General features: G+C 40.2%; 1 protein-coding gene across 1 annotated transcript in view; it reads right to left on the bottom strand.

The window, feature by feature from the left end:
• The window catches only part of SMC1B (structural maintenance of chromosomes 1B), a 73,249-nt gene that overhangs the window by 56,392 nt on the left and 2,413 nt on the right, over window positions 1-14,444 (bottom strand). The window contains 5 exon segments of the mRNA XM_011934798.1: window positions 2,110-2,368; window positions 5,697-5,935; window positions 9,508-9,711; window positions 9,801-9,913; window positions 11,437-11,625. Of these exon segments, the coding sequence (XP_011790188.1) occupies window positions 2,110-2,368; window positions 5,697-5,935; window positions 9,508-9,711; window positions 9,801-9,913; window positions 11,437-11,625 (1,004 nt within the window).

Genomic DNA, 14,444 nt, shown 5'->3' with positions numbered 1-14,444 from the left:
GGTCTTGATCTCCTGACCTCGTGATCCGCCCGCCTCGGCCTCCCAAAGTGCTGGGATTACAGGCGTGAGCCACCGCGCCCGGCCTGATAATCTTATATCACAATTATACACAAAAATAATTATGACTATGTAAGTAGAAAAAATACATCATTTTCTCTGGATTCTCCTTTCTCTTTTAAGATTTTTGGACAGAGACCTTAGTATAGAGGTTTTCATTGCTTTATTTTAAACAGCCTTTTAGGCCAGGCACAGTGGATCATGCCTGTAATCCCAGCACTTTGGGAAGCTGAGGCAAGAGGATCACTTGAGCCCAGGAGTTCAAGACCAGCCTGGGCAACACAGTGTGACCTCATCTCTACAAAAACTTTAAAAACTAGCCAGGTGTGGTAGCATGCGCCTGTAGACAGGAGGATAGACTAAGCCCAGGAGTGACGCTGTAGTGAACTATGATTGATAGCAGCAGGAGGCAGACAAATCCTAGGCAGACAGGGGTGGGCCCCCAGTGAAACTCAACCTTCAAGACAAAGACAGTTTAAAGCCTAGCTACAAGTCCTGGGTAAATCCCCAGACAAGACTGAGAACCTCTCTTCCTGTTTGGTGTGCTTACCTCTGACTGATCGCTACCTGTCACCTATTTTACATACACCTACCCTTCCCTAATTGGCTTTTCACACTGTTGTACCCACTTTAGAGTGGTGCCTTTATTTTAGCCTTTTTCTGCATACTCACAAACCAATCAGCACACATTCCCCCATTGTGAGTCTATAAAAGCCCCAGACCCAGCTACACTGGGGGAGAAACCACCTGACTTCAGGTAGTGGACGACCTCTTGCATCCCCTCTCTGCTGAGAGCCGTTTCATTACTCAATAAAATTCTTCTTTGCCTTCCTCACTCTTCGATCGCCAGTGTAGCCTCATTCTTCTTAGACACAGGACAAGTACTCAGGACCCACTGAACGTGGGTACAAAGAAGGCTGAAACACTGTGGCCTTCTGCCCTCTGCTGGCAGAGGGCAGCTGCCCCACATGACAGGAAGCAGTGGCAGGGCTGAGTCAGCCCTGGAGCTGAGGGCCAGAGTGGGCCAAGAGGCTGACAGAGCTGTTAACACGCAACCATCCTTCAGGCTGCAGACAGGACTAAAGAGCTAATTAGTACACTGTAACAACTCCTCTGGGGCTTTGGGGTCAGGAGCACCCTTGCCTGGGTGCCACTGTGTTCCCCTCATCTGGACGCCAGAGCCCACTGTGGAAGTGGCTTGCGACACGCCTGGTCCAGCTCCAAGCACCGCATGGAGCCTGCTTCCTTGCTGGTACTTGGAACAGCTGGCTGGAAACTAAACTTGCTTGCTCACACACCCTCTTCTGCTAGGGGCTGAGTGAACGGTCGTGGCAGCTGTGGGATTCGCACCAGAGTGCAGGCTAGGTGCAGCCTGGCAAGCTGAGTGGACGGGGTGTCTCCTGCAGTGAATGTGGGACCAAGCAAGGCCTAGAAGCAAGGCCTGGGCAAGGGTGTCAACAACCGAGGGTCTCTGGCTGACAAAGTGACTGAGAAATATCCTGCATCGGCCAGGCACGGTGGCTCATGCCTGTAATCCCCGCACTTTGGGAGGCTGAGGCGGGTGGATCACCTGAGGTCGGGAGTTTGAGACCAGCCTGACCAACATGGAGAAACCCTGTCTCTACTAAAAATACAAAATTAGCCAGGCATGGTGGCGCATGCCTGTAATCCCAGCTACTCAGGAGGCTGACGCAGGAGAATCACTTGAACCCAGAAGGCGGAGGTTGCAGTGAGCCAAGACCACACCATTGCACTCCAACGTGGGCAACAAGAGTGAAACTCCGTCTCAAAAACAAACAAAAAAAATCCTGTATCATGATCATGCCACTGCACTCCAGCCTGAGTGACAGAGCGAGACCCTATCTCTACAAAATTAAAATTAAAAATAAATAAATTTAGATTCTGTATACAGGCTGAAAAATTTAAATCCCCACAATTTACACTGAGGATAATCTCTTAAAATATCAGAGGTCATCTTTTAATTTTTTTTTCTAATTCAAAGAAGCTGAAATAATAGAAACATAAGATTTCCCCTAAGTTGACCTTTTTTACCTGACTGGCTTCCAGTTCAATGTCTCGCCCTTTACGTAAAATTTCTTCCTCAATCTGTTTTTCGAAACTTCTCCATGCACCATCTAACTCAGCCAGCTCTGTCTCCAGGGCTTTTATATCATCTTCCTGTTTAGAACATTGTTTTTCGCTGTCCTTTATTGATTTCTTAGCCACATCTAATTTCTTAAGGTGGTGAGAAGTGTTTTCTTTGGCTTTAATGTACTGAGGCCTCTTCTGATTTAAAAGGGTTTCAAGTGACCTGAAAAGGGAAAAACATTTGCTTTAAAGAAAATTTCATTTCTTTAATATATAAAGGGAAGAACTTGTTTTGATCAAACCACTTTAAAAAAGAAATCCTAAAATCAACTTTCAGAGACTGTAAGCAGATCAGTGGTTGCCAAAGGTTGAGCAAGGTCAGTGGGAGGGTTGAATAAAGCACAGGATCACTTTTGAGGGTGGTACTGTAGTGGTAGACACTTGACACTATGAATTTGCCAAAACCTACATTACTTTACAGCACCAAGAATGAACCTTAATGTAAGCAAATTAAACAATAATCACTCAGGAGGCTAAGGGATCCTAGATGGAATGTAGAATGCAATAAAAGAATCTAACTTTATTACAAATGTAGAAACAACCTTACTGAAGTGGTGGAAGGAAAACATGCTGACCAAATTCTAGAAATGAGTGGAGTCTGTAAGACTAAAAACAAAAGAATTGTACATAAGTACTTGGTAACATATAGTTACAAAGATGCTTTCCAACGGGTACGGGTTAACAATTCTGACACTATTACACATGATTACTGGAACTGCACAATTAAGCAAATGGATGGCAGATGGTAGAAGCCAGATTTCCCATTGTTGAAGTGGGAGGTTACAGATAAGCAAGAGAAGGCTAGAATGATTAATGTGGTAATGGCTTAGAATTGGGAGATATCAATATGAACTCATGTTTAGCTTAATATAGATGGTCACATATGAAAATATTTATAGCTATGTGTATAAATAGTATACACACGTATTTCCTAGTTCCAACAGCTGAGAAAGCCTAGAAGCAAGGACGCTCCAGTAACAGGGAACACACCTACCACCTGGATGTTGGTTCCCAATACTACTCTCCAATAAAAGGAACCAGGGTTCCTTGGAGAGCCTGGGGCAGGCTCACACAAGCTGGGGCAAGCTGATGCTTGGACTGCCTTATACAAGATGACACTAGAAGATACTCATCTTCTAGAAAGTAAGGAAGAGCTCCAAAAAAAATTACAATAATGAGAATATTTCAAAGGGACACAGGAGCCAACTCAAAGAGTTCTCAGTGGCCACAGCAGGAACAATCTTAAGCAACAAAATCAACAATGTAATATTGGATTATAACTCCAAGTGTAAAATATCCATAAATCTATACTGATGTAAATAACAATTAATTTAATTTTAAAATAAGTAAGTAGAGACAAATCTGTGCAGAATTCCAAATAAATCATGTAGATACTTTGCCCTCAAGGTAAAACATAACTCTCCCTACTCCTTAAGTGTGGGCTATGCATAGTGACTTCCTCTCAAAGATTACAGTATGAAAAGGGAGAAAAACTTATAGGGGAGAAACATGACAAACACTGCTTCAGTCAGGTGATTAAGGTCAACATCAACAGTGATACCATGTTGATATGACATATGATATACTATATGATAAATGTCATGTGACATACATAATACACTGACACTCTAATAGAATCTAACGCGAATGACATTTTACTTCTGTGGTCTTCCTCCCCACAGTCTGTATCTTCAGTCTAATTATGAGAAAACCATCAGACAAATTCCAGTTGAAAGATGTTCTACAAAAAAACTGACCAATATTCCTCAAAATTGTCAAGCTCATCAAAAACAAGAACTGTCACAGCTAAAAGGTGCCTAAGGAGACATATAACTAAATGTAATATGGTATTTTGGATCATAAAAAGGACATTAGGCAAAAACTGAGAAAATATGTATAAAGTATGGACTTTAGTTAATGTATCAATATTAGTTTATTAATTGACAATGTATCATAATAATGTAAGATGTTAATAACAGCAGAAACTGAGTGTTGGGAATATGGGACTGATACAGGGGCAAAAAATAAATTATTTAGGCAGATAGTGAAGGTTAAGAGAGTTCTCAGCAGAGCTTCCCTTTTAACAAAAAGCAGCCCCCAAATCATTTCTTTTATAACAAAGAGGAGCCTGAAAAGTCAAGCTACAAACATACATAAGCAAGCTGGAAGCTTGTACAAGTGAATGCCAGCAGCTGAGCCAACAGAAAAGGGCTACCCAGAAGCCAGCTAAGTTCAACATGAAGGCTCCATCTTCCCTTTTCTTTGTCACCATGTGTACAGTAGAAAAGCTGGCAACATGGTATTAGCCAGTTACAGAATCTGCATAATAAAAAATTAGGGTGGGTGGCCAGCTTCTTTGTGTGCTATGCAAATGGCACACCTAGTCCTAACCAGTTCTTCACGTGCTCTGCAAATGGCATACCTGGTGTGAGCAATCCTTCATGCCCTAAATCAGACACCACCTCCTCAAGCTCATCTACAAAACCTCCTGTACTTCGCTGTGGACCAGAAGACCCGATCGGGAGCCCCTCTCTCTGCGTGAAAGAAAGCTTTTCTCTTTCTTTCACCTATTAAACCTCCACTCTTAACCTCACTCCTTGTGTGTCTGCATCCTTGATTTCCTTCGTGTGAGGCAATGAACCTCGGGTATTACCCCAAACAACACCACTTCAGGACCATTCTATACTATTTTTTCTTTTCCTTGAGATGGAGTCTCACTCTGTCACCCAGGCTGGAGTGCAGTGGCCGGATCTCAGCTTACTGCAAGCTCCACCTCCTGGGTTCATGCCATTCTCCTGCCTCAGCCTCCCAAGTAGCTAGGACTACAGGCGCCTGCCACCATGCCCAGCTAATTTTTTGTATTTTTAGTAGAGAGGAGGTTTCACCATGTTAGCCAGGATGGTCTCGATCTCCTGACCTTGTGATCCACCCGCCTCGGCCCCCCAAAGTGCTGGGATTACAGGCGTGGGCCACCGCGCCTGGCCTATACTATCTTTATAATTTTTCGGTATATCTAAAAATATTCCAAAGTAAAAGGCTTATTTTTAAAAATCAATTTTCAAAGTGTCACTTATATTATTTCCTCTATCAATCTACATATAACCCAACTGTTAATATTGACTTTTAAAAATTCACTTTAGCCGGGCGCGGTGGCTCAAGCCTGTAATCCCAGCACTTTGGGAGGCCGAGATGGGCGGATCACGAGGTCAGGAGATTGAGACCATCCTGGCTAACACGGTGAAACCCCATCTCTACTAAAAAAAAAATACAAAAAACTAGCCGGGCGAGGTGGCAGGCGCCTGTAGTCCCAGCTACTCAGGAGGCTGAGGCAGGAGAATGGCGTAAACCCGGGAGGCGGAGCTTGCAGTGAGCTGAGATCCGGCCACTGCACTCCAGCCTGGACGACAGAGCGAGACTCCGTCTCAAAAAAGTAAATAAATAAATAAATAAATAAAATAAAATAAAATAAAATAAAATAAATAAAAACTCACTTTAATTCTTTTTCTGTTTGTTGTAGTTGTCTAGTTAGAATTCCATGTTCCTTTTTCCTGGCTTTAACTATGTTTTCATGATGAGACAAAGATTCTCTGGTGACACTCAAATCCCTTTTCACATCCTCTAACTTGGTGTTCAAGAAATCAATCTTTTTCTCATTATGGTATAGTTGAAAAAGCTGCAGTTGTATCTTGTTCATTTTTAGTTCTTCAAGGAGACTCTGGTAACGTTCTGCCTATAAAAGAGTATAATTTGACAGCAGTTAAAAGGGAGTATATTTAAGTTGGCCTTTCATAAACTCAACTATTGTACCAACAAATTAGCTAATGAATTTTTATTTGTCGTTAGGACATAATATCCTTGCCAAAAGTAGCATAATTTGGCGAGGGTTTCTGAATATACTTTTTAAATAACCCAATAAACCAGTAAATGATGTTGTGTTCTTGTGCTCAATGGTATGATGATAAGAACAATGAAGTGGTGTGCATTCACCTGGGTCCGTTTTGTCTGGACCTGTGAGCTTGACAGCTCAATCAGTATTTCTGGCATCAGCTTCCTCCTTTGTAAACTGAAAGAAGAGTGTGATATGACTAATAAAGTGCTAGCAACTTTAAATTCAGTGACTCCAGGAAAAATTCCTACTACAGGAAGTAGTTTTTCCACTGATAAAACAGGACTCTTACAATGCTAAATTATATGTGAAAAATAATAATTTCCTTAACATCTGTGCTATTAAAGAAATAAAGGAACAGATTACCTCAAGAGGAGCTCCTAATTAATACTGGAAGTATTTCAAGTAACAGGCTATCCGCTAGGATGTTGTAAAAAAACAATTAGGAAGTTGTTTTGTTCTAACTGTCCTTAAAATGTTTAAATTCTGCAATTCAGTATATTGTGATTACTACAGCCTGACTTCCACTGCTGCCACTCCTTTCCACTAACAAAACCAAGTACATGTATACACACATTCGAAAATATGAAGACATAGAGAAACATCACTAATAAGAAACATCCACTTTTCATTTACTTCTTCAAATATGTATCGAGTACTATGTGCCAGGTGCTGGTCTATGCATTGGCAATACAGCAGAAAATAAGACACACTATCCCTGATCTTGTTTGTTTGTTTGAGACAGAGTTTTGTTCTCTCACCCAGGCTGGAATGCAATGGCACGATCACAGCTCACTATAGCCTCAACCTCCTGGGCCCAAGAGATCCTTCTGCGTCAGCCTCCTGAGTGGGTGGTCTCCTCCCTTACCACCACACCTGGCAAATGTTTTAATTCTTATTTTTGTAGAGATGAGGTCTCACTATGTTGCCCAGGCTAGTCTCGAACTCCTGGGCTCAAGGGATGCTCCCACCTTGGCCTCCCAAAGTACTGGGATTAAAGATGTGAGCCACCATACCCAGCTCAACCCTGCTCTCACACAGTTTATACTCCAGTTATTCTAATGGGGAGAAGAGAGGAAGAAAAGTCAGAGAATAAACACGAGGACCAAACTCTGACCTTTTTTCTTCTCTTGCCCAAATTTCTATCCAAGGAGCCTGGGGAATCTGCTCTACAAAGTGTCATCAGAGAGTTTTTTTTTTTTTTTTTTTTTTGAGACAGAGTCTCACTCTGTCACCCAGGCTAAAGTAGCGCAGTGGTGCCATCGCGGCTCACTGCAACCTTTGCCTTTTCGGTTCAAGTGATTCTCCTGCCTCAGCCTCCTGAGTAGCTGGGATTACAGGCATGTGCCACCACGCCTGGCTAATTTTTCTATTTTCAGTAGAGACGAGGTTTCTCCATGTTGGCCAGGCTGGTCTGAAACTCCTGACCTCAAGTGATCCGCCCGCCTCCGTCTCCCAAAGTGTGGGGATTACAGGCGTGAGCCACCGCGCTCGGCCAGAGGGGTTTTATTCAACCCTATATAATATAGCTTACTTTCTAACCTGATGCTGGCATAGTATCACATGACAGATAAGGAAAGAAATTAAAATATTTTAACTGCAAATATGTTTCTTTGCCGTATCTTGAAATAGCCTGCAAAGTTGTCTCTTGTGGGGAAAAATCTACATTCTGTAGAGAATCCCCTTTCCCTTTTCCAAGCCTCTTTTCCTGAACCAGGAGACAATCAACTAAGAGTCCCATACCTTTTTAAGTCTGATAAGAAACATTTACAATCTATTCTCTCTGAAGCCTGCTACCTGGAGGCTTCATCTGCATAACAAGAACACTGGTCTCTACAATCCCTTATCTTAACCCAGACATTTCCTTTCTGTTGATTCCAGGTCTTTATATAAGACTCTTTCAACCAACTGCCAATAAGAAAATCTTTGAATCCACCTGGAAACCCCGCCCCCCCTCCTTTCCAGAATGAACCAATGTACATCCTACAAGCATTGACTGATGTCTTATAGCCCCTAAAATGTGTAAGACCTAGCTGTGGCCTGACCACTTTGGACACATGTTCTCAGGATCTCCTTAGAGCTGTGTCACAGGCCATGGTCACTCATATTTGGCTCAGAGTAAGTCTCTTCAAATATTTTACAGAGTTTGACTCTTTGTTGACAGACAAACAAATAATAAACAAGATAATTTTATACAGCAATAAATGCTACAAAAGAAACAAAATAGGGCAATGTGCTAGTACAAGGGAGAGGGTGCTAATTTAGATTGGAGGAATGAACGGTAAATGCCTACTTGGGAAAATGGCTTTTTAATAAAAACATGAATGAGAGACTACCAGGTATGCAAAATCAGGCATACAGCTATCTAGGCAGAGGAAATAGCAAAAGTCCCAGAATAGAAAGAAGTTTGTTGTGTTCAACACATAACAAAGGTCAATGTGGCAGCAAAGCACAGGAAGTTAAGGCTCAAGAGGTAAACAGGGACAAGACCAGTACGCTTTATAAGAGACGAGATTATCAGTGCGGTGAGAAGCACTGCACTGGAAGGTTTTATGCATGGAAAGTTAGGATCTGATTTGAGTTTCAAAAATACCACTTTAACTACAACAGGACAAGGTACTATATCAGGCATTGTGAAGCGGCCCAAGAAATGTACAGAGATACATTTGCATGTGATGTGGTCATGGCTGCCTAGGCGCTTCCCAAGACACTTTCAGGGAGTCCTTGAAAGCAAAAGTATTTTCATAATAATACTAAGACTTTATTTGTCTGTTTCAATGTGTTGACACTTGCACTGACAGTGTGGATAAAATTGCTAGGCCTTAGCATAAGTAAGATTTAACACAGAAGTGTTTATGAGAATCTAGCTGTCTTTTATTAAGTTAGACATTAAGGAAATTATAAAAGTGGTAAAACAATGTCTACTGTTTTGGAAAATATAGTCATCTTTCATAAAAATGCTATTTATGTTAACATGTAATGAGTTTATTGCTATTTTTACAGGGATCATTAAAACAGTTTTTAAATTTCCAGTGTTAATTTCAAATACAATAAATATTAATAGCTATAACACATATGAACAAAAACTCCTTGGGGTCCTCAATAATTTTTAAGAGCATAAGGGGTTTAATATCCAAACGTCTGAGAGCCTTTGCTACATAAGACATAAACCCCTCAAGCTTGTTTTCAGTTGGGAAAATCAGACATTTTTCTAGTTCAGGCTGTCCTGCCTATCCAGAAAGAAAAACTCAAATAGTGGGAAATATATAAAAAAGTTTATCTTAATGAATATTGGGCTTTAATTGTCTTATACTACTAAATTAATCTTCTTGGTAACCCCAAGCCCATATCTAGTGATTCTAATATAGAAAATTTGGTATCCAATACTTAATGGTTACATCTTCATGACATCTTACCTCTTCCTTCTCTAATTTTGCATGTCTGCGCTCTGCCGCTACATTTTTTTTCTTATTAAAATTAAACTGTGCATCCTCGTCGGCTTTTTGTAACTTTCTTTTCTTTTCTTCGTATTCTCCTATAAGCTCTCCTGAAGTGCTGATTTCTTCAAAAAACTGTGTCCTTTCTTTGGGTTTCTTCAATGAAATCGACTCTACAGTTCCCTTTTAAAAACAGTAATGCACACCAACACATAAAATATAGTGATGTGTTTTCAAAATTCTGAATCAAATAAACTACTACAGCTGCTTACCTGAAAAACTAAACAATTTTGTCCTTTGGCTACTATGCCTATCTTTTCTAACTCTGCAATGTAAACAGAACGACTCACAAGATTATCATCAAAGTGAAATTCTGAGCATCCCCCTAAAATAAAAGAATAAAAAGCCTGTTAAAAAATATATAAATACCAGATATATCTCAAAATCCACTGAAAGTTTAATAAAATTACTTTTCTTATTGAAATGGCCAGTTATATAACATACACGGGAATAAATGCATTTAATGAGTCAACAAATAATTGTGTCTATTACATGTCAAGGTCTATTTTACAGTGGTGAACAAAACACATGAAAGTCTCTGATCTGAGACTTTCAGATCAGAAAGGAAAATAAATCTCAGAACTCCCAACTCACTAAGCCAAAGGGAAAAGTTGAGCTGGAAACTAGGTCATGCAAACTTGCCTCCTATTTTGTTCCTAAATAAGGTAGCTATAAAGATTAAACAATAACAACAACAACAACAACAAAAACTGCATGCCTCCCTCACAATTTACCCACAGGGAAATTCCTTGTGGGCCCCAAGATCTTTACCCTAAAACAGTTCTATTGAATTTCAACCTGACAATATAAAATGACAGCTTATCTTCACATGTACAGGACAAAGGACAGAACTCAAAGTCATCCCTCTGCTCATCTGAGATAAATGCATATCTGATTGTCTCCTCTGCCCTATCTTTATCTTTTTTTTTCTGAGACAGGGTCTTGCTCTGTTGCCCAGGTTGGGGTGCAGTGGTGCAAACTTGGCTCACTGTATCCTAGACCTCCCAAACTCAAGTGATCTTCCCAACTTAGCCTCCTAAGTACTGGGACTACAGGCTCACACTACCACACACAGCTAATTTTTTGTACAGACAGGGTCTCACGACGTTACCCAGGCTGGTCTCAAACTCCTGAGTTCAAGCAATCCTCCCGCTGTGGCCTCCCAAAGTGCTGCGATAACAGGCGTGAGCCACCATGCCCAGCCTATATTATCTTATATAAAAATGCAGATTCACTGAGCTAGCATAAGGCATGAATGACTCTGCCTCTACCCCCATCACATGTGAACAACTGATCAAAGGCTCAAATAATTCAACTATTGGTCTCTTATCCATCCACACCTTTAAAAAAAATTTCTTCCTCTTTCCCCAATCCTCGCCCTTTTCCTGTAAATACATATACACACACACACAAATTCAAACATTTCACTCAAGTTGCTTTTTGGTGGTAGAAAAAACTGTCTATAAAAGCCAAAAATGTGCATACAATTTGTTCATCACTAAGAAAAACTGATAAACATAAAGAACCTCAAGAATAAATGTTAAGATTTCTCTGTCTTCAAGGTACTCCCTCCTTCATCTTAACTAAATATCCAGATTTTAAAATGTTATTTGACAGTAGGGGGATTTGAACTTATGTCTGTTAAGGAAACGCAAACATAATTGGAGAATTATGTGGCGAATCAAACAGGTTCTGTTACTTGCTTCTGAGATACGCTATGCAAGAGAAAAAAAGAACTCTAGCTCATTATGCCAGAATAATAAACCATACCCTCCAAAAAAAGAAAAAACGGGCAATCTTACTTGACTCTTGAAAAATAAAATGAAAGAAAATTTTATAAAAAAATACCTCGGATAATCCTTGTAAATGTTTTCTCTTCACCACTTTCCTCCACATATACAATTTTTACACTTGCAGAAGAAGAAATAGGTTTTCCAATATGTGCTCCATGAATGAGTTCTTGAATATTTTTCACTCTTAAATTAGCTGTTTTCTCTCCCATTACAAAACTAAGTGCATCCATTACATTAGATTTTCCTGGGGAAGAAAAGAGAAAAAACACTATACATTCTTAATGATAAAAAGCCCTGCCCAGAGCTGAAGAAACCGTCACCAATCGAAGTGAAATACAGCCAATAGACATGTCCTTTTTAATCAATGTTCAAAATGCATGACTGAAATATCTGATGTAGAAAATTTGCTTCTTCCATGCATCCACTGTAGACTATTAAGAGGTCTAAATTTAAGGACTAAAATATATGTATCTAAATCCCAGCTCTCTTCCATTATTAGGTATCACACCATGGCAAATCATTTAACTTCACTGAGTTTCAGTTATCCTCATTTTATAAATATGGAAACTCACCTAAAGCATTGGTGCAGCAACAAATCCTCATATACTCTAAAAAAAGAGAGGCTAACTAAGGCTGGGCGCAGTGGCTCACACCTGTAATCCCAGCACTTTGGGAGGCCAAGGTGGGCATATCACCTGAGGTCAAGAGCTCGAGACTAGCCTGGCCAACATGGTGAAACCTCCTCTCTACCAAAAAATATAAAAAAATAGCTGGGCTTGGTGGCATGGACCTGTAGTCCCAGCTACTCAGGAGGCTGAGGCAAGAGAATCACTTGAACCTAGGAGGCAGTGGTTGCAGTGAGCTGAGACTGCGCCACTGTACTCTAGCCTGGGTAACAAGGAGACTCCAACTCAAAATAAATAAATAAATAAATAAACAAACAAACAAAGAGAAGCTAACTAAATCCAGGATCTTTTCAAGGGCTAGATTAAAATTGTTTATGATTGGTATGAGATGGTGCTACAGAAAATTTATATAGCAGGATCGATACTGTTATCTTTTGAAAGTCCTACTTACAAGGTTGGCTGGCTTACAGGGATTTGGATTTGGATGTTGGGAGGGTTTCTAACATTCCCTATTAAGAATGGTTCACTGTGCCTAAACTACCTGTGCAAACAATATGATTTAATCTGAACAAATGCTTTCTTTCTAGGATTCTGGAATATTATTTTATAATTTCTTTTGAGGAAGATCTGGCCTAAGAAGATTCTGGAACTTGGGTACAAGATAGGCAAACCGTGCCTATGTGACAATCTCCCAATAAAAACACTGCACATTGAGTCTTTAGTGAGGTTCCCTGGTGGGCAACATTTCACATGTGTGGACTAGCTGCTGGAGGAATGAAGCACTGAGTGACACCAGTGGGTAAGGACTTAGAATCTTGCACCTGGTTTCCTAAGACTTTGCCCCATATACCCTGTCCCTTTGCTGAGTTTGCTTTGTATTTTTTCACTGTAATAAATAATAGCATTGAGTCAAACTATATGTACAATCCTGTGAGTTTTCCCAACAAATTACTGAACCTAAAGGGTAGTTGTGAGCATTCCTAATCCCAATGTTAAATCTGTTACCCAACCATTGGCCCATAATTTTCTCTAAGACAATTTCCAAGGTGCAACGTCAATGCAGCTGTCACCATTTCTATTAATTTATTTCCCCTTTTCACATCCCTTCCCCTATATCCACAGAGCAGTTTAAATTTTCAGGCTGGGTGCAGCAGCTCACACCTGTAATCCCAGCACTTTGGGAGGCCGAGGCAGGAAGATCACCTGAGGTCAGGTATTTGAGACTAGCCTGACCAACATGGTGAAACCCCATCTCTACTAAAATACAAAAAATTAGCCAGCTGCGTTGGCATGCACCTGTAATCCCAGCTACTCGGGAGGCTGAGGCAGGAGAATCGCTTGAACCCATAAGACAGAGGTTGCAGTGAGCTGATATTACACCACTGTACTCCAGCCTGGGCAAGAGAGCAAGACTCCATCTCAAGACAAAATAAATAATTTTCAATGCCAAAAGTAGGCAAGTAACATGAACAAAGCAAAGAAATACTATCAGCCACTGGAAATATGGCTTAGTTCTAGGTTTAAGGTCTTTCTAAAAAGAACTAAAAATAAATTGCTGCAAATTTACTTAGCTGAGTCTCAGTCAACTAACAGATATGAAATGGCTTTTTTGGGTTAATGGATAATCTGCACATTGAGGGCTATTATTGTAAGACAGTGAAAATGGGACAAGGTAAACATTCATTGAATTATTAGGTAATTCAAGTATAAGTAACAGAACTAAACAGAAACTTTTAAAATCAATAAGTCATTATTTAAATCTGCCTAAAATAAATACTTCTCATCCAAATCCATTTATTCCATTAAATTTCATTAATATTGTCCCTGCCTAATAAAGGTTATAGTCTGTCAAGAGACTCAAGGCAGCATAACATACCACAAAGTGGCAACAACCCAAACATCTATTGACTGATGAATGGATAAACAAAATGTAGTGTATCTATACAGTAGAATATTATTTGAAAACAAGGACATAAGTACTAATAAGTAACACAGATGAACCTGAAAAACATTATACTAAGTGAAAGAAGTCAGACACAAAAGGCCATATATTGTCTGATTGTATTTATACGAAATGTCCCATATAGGTAATTTCATAGAGATAGAAAGTAGACTAGTAGATGGCTAGGTGGAGAGGAGATAACGGGGAGTGATTACTAATGAGTACAAGGTTTCTTTGGGGGTAATGAAAACGTTTTGGAAATAGATGGTGATGATGGTTGCACAACTTTTGAATATACTAAAAACCACTGAACAGTGCATTTTATTTATTTTATTATTTACTTATTTATTTATTTCGAGATGGATTCTTGCTCTGTCGTCGCCCAGACTGGACTGCAGTGGCACGATCTCTGCAGTGGCACGATCTCAGCTCACTGCAACCTCTGCCTCCCAGGTTCAAGCGATTCTCCTGCCTCAGTCCCCCAAGTAGCTGGGA

Source organism: Colobus angolensis, unplaced genomic scaffold (genome assembly GCF_000951035.1).
Source record: "Colobus angolensis palliatus isolate OR3802 unplaced genomic scaffold, Cang.pa_1.0 Scaffold138, whole genome shotgun sequence".
Taxonomy (NCBI): Eukaryota; Metazoa; Chordata; class Mammalia; order Primates; family Cercopithecidae; genus Colobus; species Colobus angolensis.
The sequence above is the reverse complement of the archived record's forward strand: the minus strand, read 5'-3'. Positions and strand labels throughout refer to the sequence as shown.